Below are 6,546 nucleotides of genomic sequence, written 5' to 3'. Positions count from 1 at the left end.
ATGATAATTTATAGGATAACTTTCATTCTGGAGAACGGAAGAGTTCCCAAAGGAGAGTCAAAATGCAAGAACTAAATCGCAAGCATAGCTCGGGTTTAATAAATTAATATTATAAATTCTCTTGAATAAAAACTAAGGACTTTATTACGATGCATCGCGTCGTGTCACACGACGGACTATGTTCTGCATAATTAGATATTTTTTTATTGAAAAGTATTTGCGAATACTTATTCAGAAAAGCATTTTATTGGCAGTTTTATAAATTAATTAAAATGTTATAGACATTTCATTTATTTCTTAATATTTATATATTTTAAAAATTATGTAACCATTTAAACCAAATCAACATAAGAAGTCTGCTATATTGTACGCTTAGACATTTTGTTCGAAATGCTCTTTGTCCTCTGACATTAGCTTTATGCATATTGCTTTAGATTTTTTTCAGTTTCAGAAGAAAAGTCTTTCGTTTATTAATATAACTAACAAATTTATAGCATAAGGTTTAAAATTATTTTAAAATAATATATGTAAGAGCGATATTTATTAAAATAATTAGCCAATAAAAACTATTTACAATATACAAAAACAGTTTTATGAAATTCATATACAATTAATTACAGTTCATGTGAATATAAATTAAACCACAATTGTCTTATAAATATGAACATTTTGAGCCTTTTGTAATTAATATTTTAAAAAGATCTTATGAAATAATATTACTAGAGTAACGTAGACCAGCGTGATGGTATATCCAGCCATAATGGGGCCCCACATCTGTATAAACTACGTACAGTTTTGGGTCACAGAATGTTTGACCAGTCAATAAGCCGCATTTAGATAACACTCCACGAAGAAACCAACTGACTTTGTGATCGGGCTGCATAGTGGGAACAACGAGCCCACCCCCACTGTCTCCGTTTCGAGGATTAATACCTGAAATAATTTTGTATTTTATTAAATAGATACAATCTAATTGTTGATAGGTCTTTGTGCAAGCCCATCTTCGTAGGTATAAACCGCTCATTATATATTCTACCGATAAACAGCTGTACTATGTATTGTTTTTGTTTATGGATGAATAAGCCAATGTAACGACAGTGACATAACATCTCGGTTTCCAAGATTGTTGGCGCATAGGTATGGTAATTATTTCATTCAGTACCAATGTCTAGGGTTAGTGGTGACAAGTTATCATCAGATAACCCACTTGCCAGTCCAACATACTATTTGAAATTAAAAAAAAACAAATAAGTCCCTAAAATAAAATAAAACTTATGCGACATTTTTGAGGAGTGAAAATCAACATTTATTTTTAATAATTATTTAGATAGTCATTAAGAATATGTAACAGAACATTGAGAATTTTAAAATTTCTATACTCGTAAAGGATATTCATAAAAAGTTGTCCATGTGTGTATATATATGTATATGTATATCGTGAGTGATTATAAAACCATTACTTCTCTGCATTCAAAATGAAACACCAAAAAGTAATAATGATATTTATCTGACACGGCGACCATTCTCAACGGAGAACAGCCAAATGTGCATGAATTATTATAGTCCTTACGTGTTCCCACAAACACAAGTACACCTCTATTCCGTAAAGATATGAATATAAACTTTTATTAAAGGTTGTAATAAATATGTTTATAATCGTAATCCAAAAATAAACATATATACGGTAATCTTCGAACTGAATTTATGATTTATTTAATAATGTTATAAACTCACCAGTGTTGGGTCCAAAGCCCGCGCAAATTGTAAATTCATTAAGTAATTTCGAATATAATTCAGGCATATATGCAATGCACGTTGTGTCGTTCTGTATTAACGTGTCCGTCGATCTCAGTGTGTCTGACAGCACGTTTTGTTCCGTTGTCCCAAATCCAGTCACCTGTGTATAATATTATATATATATATATAATATTATATAAATTGCAATATTAAATGAACAACATAAATTAATTGCAATTTCGACATTTTTGTAAATAATTGTGAAGGTTTTGATATAACTTTTAATAAGAAGCTGTGCTGTTTTAATTATAATTTTATAAAGATTATCTAAATATATATTTGTACTTGTTTTTATTATTTGTTTCCGCCCACGCGTGCGTGATCAAATGTAAGGTACCCTGACAACGTGTATAGAAAATTTCATGAGGATCAGTTGAGTATTTAGGACATTTAAGCGTAACAAAGAGACGAACAGAAAAAAATACTTTCACATTTATATTAGTTAGTATCTAAGTGTGAAAGCTAATTAAAGCCTGTGGTTAAAACCTCCAAAGTCCTTTAGTCCTATAATATAAATTGGGTCGAGACTTTCCGCGAGATAGTTTAATTAATTTACCCAATCAATACCTTTTATTAATTTTAGTACAGAATAATATTAACTCTTATTATACAAATAAACTTTAAATCTACAAAAATAAAGCTTATTTAGCAATTTTCATAAAATGTAACTTGTATAGTTCTCATTGTATAGACTATTTATATTAATGTTTACCACAGCTGGCTTGCCAAAAAGCGCAGTTTTGTCGTACACTGGCCCCCAAATACAAATGGGTTGGACGTATTCAGTATAGCGCAGTTTATTTACAACTACAATAGCGAGGTCTGAAGTAGCGTGCTCTGTACTGTAGCCCGGATGCAGAATTACTCTCTCAGCCTGGAATAAAACAGTATAAAAGATGGATTAATACAAATGTATGCTAACAATGAAACGAGTTATGTGTTAGATACTGCGGTGTCGTTGTAAATTAAATTTTATGTAATTAGCAGGATTGTAATAAATTATTTTTATAACATCGGAATTAAACAATAAAAATTAATGAATTGAGAAAAGAATGGAATACAATATAATTTTTTTATGTAAATTTATAAAATCATATTAAAAAAGTATCTCTAAAAAAATTATAAAATATAGTTACGTTTAGTATCTCAGCAACTTACATTTAATGTTTGTCTACCAGTCTCATTCATATTTTTGAGATTTGCAACACCGGCTTCAATGACAATTCTCTCAGTTTCTATTAAATTCCCTTCTAAGAACATGCAATGTCCAGCTAAAATTAAATTTACAATCAACTAACGAAATTACAAAAAATACACATTTAAGACAATAACGAAAATAAGGAAATATCATAAGTTTTTTTATTGATTTTTTATGGCATTCGTTGACGGTCGAGCATATGGGCCACCTGATGGTAAGTGGTCACCACCGCCCATAGACAACGCGCAGACATTACAGCGCGTAAGAAATATTAACCATTCCTTACATCACCTATGCACCACCAAATTTTCGAACTAAGATGTTATGTCCCTTGTGCCTGTAATTACACTGGCTCACTCATGGCTTTAATAATAACATGTACAGTCAGAGTAAGAAAACATTCGTCAGATTTCAAATTCATTCCTTTATCAAGTCAAAAACTCTTAGTACCTTTTGAAACTAAAGCACTGAACAGACAACTGCATATAAAATTAAACTAACATGGTATGATAACTTGGTTCAAAATAGTGTAACATCTTTGCACTACGTCTAGTGTCATATCAACATAAAAACTTTTTTATGGCCTAATAAGTCATTAGAAGATTTTAATTATTTTGTAGATATGATATCTTAATTTTCAATTGTCAAAGTCTGTCAGTGTCATATACTTTCTTGCAATATCTTGCAATCTTAGAATAAAAATGATTATTATGATGTTACACGAGCATTCACGAAGGCTTATGAGGTTTCGAAAATAGTTGGTAATTATCATACCGATTGACGGCTTCTCCTTATTATTATTATAACTTTTAAACGCTTATATACTCTTTGCTAGATGCGACTTATAATGACATTGCGACGCAATATGTCATAACCCATCGGTAAAGCAGGTTATCGCTCATACTGAGCAAACGAAAATAGACCTTAAGGTGACGAACCTTTTCCTACCCTGACTGTACATTACAATCATTAATCGTAACATTTAACACACAACCGAGCGTGGACCTTACTTAAGTATCAAATGCCTACATTACTAAGACTTTTATTTTATTTTAGGCAGGTAGACTGACAAACAGGCCAGATTAAGGCAAGTGGTAACCACCGTTCAATTATATTGACTCAGTAAGAAATCATTACTATCTGCCACTTAGATGTTATCTCCCTTGAGCCTATAATTATAATAATTGTTCAATCTTGAAACCAAATCACAATATTACTAAGTATTGCTGTTTGGTGACACAATGTGTGATACTCATCAGTTATACCAAGCAAAGTGGACTCGAAAGAAACCTTACCTCCCCGTAAATCACAAAGGCTACATTTCATTTATTCATTTAATATAATTTATCTGAGACAGAAATGTATAATATATCGTCGTCCTCAAAATAAACTTTTAAATTAAAAATCTTTTCAAAGGATTGTATAAAGGAAACGAGAAATTCAATCGATCAAGGAAATAATTGAATAGCGAAGGAAAACGTCCCCACCGGTTAGAATGGCAGTCCTGGTTATAACGTTTCCTCCACACTGGTAATTCGCTAGATTCGTATTTGGTTTTCTTATCAATATCGCCACATGCCATGGCCAGTCCCCAGACTTAGAATCGGTTCGCATAGAAGTCAATTCTCCGTGTTCTAAGGCTCTCCTACCGCAGTAGTGTCGGTAATCTCTGTCGTTTGCCTTTGTCACATTTAGAGAATCAATCGTTTGAGCGGCCTAAAACACAATTTATCTTTTATTTATTTTTATTTTATGTATTGATGATAAAATAGTTACAGACAAAACAAATATATACATTAAATTAATAATAATATTAGTTTAGTTTTAAGCATAAAGCGTAATAACCAAATGGATTAGCAGTTAAAACTTGTACATCTTATCGGAAGGTCGATAAGATTTTCATGTGTTTAAGTTTTTCACAACAATTTAATCTCGTGTTCGGTGGTGAAGGAAAACATTATTAGGATATAAGCAGGCATCCTTCGATAATCTGCCAGATGTCTATGCAACAACGCTCCAAAGGAACGAACTTTTATATAATAATAATTTAAAATGTTACAAAATTTTGATGAATAAGCCCTGTAAATACAGGACGATGATAGAATTTATGTATTAATAAGAGACCCTTTTATTCGAAACCTCTTACTGAAACATTGATAATATTAATTGAATTACTTTAATCTTCATTTAATAATTAAGTTTGAATTAAATAAATATCTCACTTACCTTAACATAATCGTTACAGAGCACCATTTCATTAAGTCTAAAGGTCGTCACAACAGGTATTTCGGGGGTAGTACTTCCATTAATTGATGTAAATATGTAATATTTCTTTGGAACGTCACCTTTTGGTTTGAATATGAAGTCGTGTGAATTATTTTTAATAATAACAGTTGAATTATGCGAAATCTAAAAAACATTGTATATGATAATAAAATAGTTTCGTTGTAAAAACATACGGACAATCATTTTATACCTTGTTAAATTAATAAAGCAACGGATTTAGATAATATAAGAGGGTCACTCATACATTAAACGTTATTGTGCTTCTAATTTTATTATTGTTAGTGTTTGAAGTTATAATAACCATCATATTGCAATTGTTATTATAATAAAAAAAATAGCTACACAACTATTTTCCGTTTGATAGTATAGCAGTTCACTAGCAAAACTTCAACAAAAAAAGATATTTAAAATGAGTTTAAGTGGTCCTTAAAGGGTCCATTTAAGAAATAGTATAAAATATTATATAAAAATTCAAATTTGGTTACCCCGTGGAGCGACATCTGCTTCTCAAAGGCGATTTCAATCTCCACATTCACTAACTTTTGGTATAATTCTAAGTCTATTTCACCGCGCCACAATAAATCCGTTATTTTGTCGAAATGTATCACACCAAGTTCGCACGGTCGGTATCTTGTTAAAACTGGTCCCGTGAGCGCCATTGAATGCACTTGCAAAACGCATAGAGATAGAACTAAATAAAGCGTTTTCATTTCGTTTGATCTATTTTCAAATAGACGAAAAATCGATCACTAAAACGCTTATGATTATACACTAAACACTATCTGCTAGCGAGTTACACGCGAGTAGTTTTATCAGGAATTGACCTTATACAGAGTGTTCTTTTTACAAAATATTTTGAATATCAGTGCAACTATGAACTAGTTCAGATTGGATTTGATATGATGAGCGAACAACCGCTCCTTATAAGTGAAAGTTTTCCTTGACTCATTGGGGTCACACCTTTTTCAATGGAATTTATATATTGTCAAAGTCAATATTGTTATATTATTTAATTGGGTTATCGTTGCACCAATTAGTCATAACAACGTATAATTTAGTTAAACAGATGTGTACTGATTACCCACTTGCCTAAAGGAGTATTGTGTAATTCTCTTTTGTACACCTGCGTCTAACACAATGAATCGATTATTATATATTATTCTTATATACTTAGTGTAAGGAAAAATAAAAAAAAAAAAACAAATAGTATTTAATGCGTTTTCTACTTATGTTTTCACATTGCCGTATTAATACTAACAATATTT

General features: G+C 30.9%; 1 protein-coding gene across 2 annotated transcripts; it reads right to left on the bottom strand.

Moving 5' to 3' along the window:
* Positions 1-654: 654 nt before the first annotated feature.
* On the bottom strand, positions 655-6,048 carry LOC125065337 (ovochymase-like). Of its 2 annotated transcripts, none has more exons than XM_047672884.1 (7): positions 5,767-6,048; positions 5,222-5,404; positions 4,483-4,711; positions 2,956-3,068; positions 2,510-2,671; positions 1,735-1,897; positions 655-933 (listed from the first exon to the last, which is right to left on the bottom strand). In XM_047672884.1, the coding sequence occupies exons 1-7, from the start codon at positions 5,989-5,991 to the stop codon at positions 704-706; spliced, it is 1,305 nt and encodes a 434-aa protein (XP_047528840.1). In that variant the 5' UTR covers positions 5,992-6,048; the 3' UTR covers positions 655-703. The 2 variants fall into 2 exon arrangements, with proteins under 2 accessions (XP_047528840.1, XP_047528842.1); XM_047672886.1 differs by having other exon boundaries at positions 707-908; positions 5,767-6,045.
* Positions 6,049-6,546: the final 498 nt, after the last annotated feature.

The sequence above is a fragment of the Vanessa atalanta genome, chromosome 7, assembly GCF_905147765.1.
Source record: "Vanessa atalanta chromosome 7, ilVanAtal1.2, whole genome shotgun sequence".
NCBI lineage: Eukaryota > Metazoa > Arthropoda > Insecta > Lepidoptera > Nymphalidae > Vanessa > Vanessa atalanta.
The sequence above is the reverse complement of the archived record's forward strand: the minus strand, read 5'-3'. Positions and strand labels throughout refer to the sequence as shown.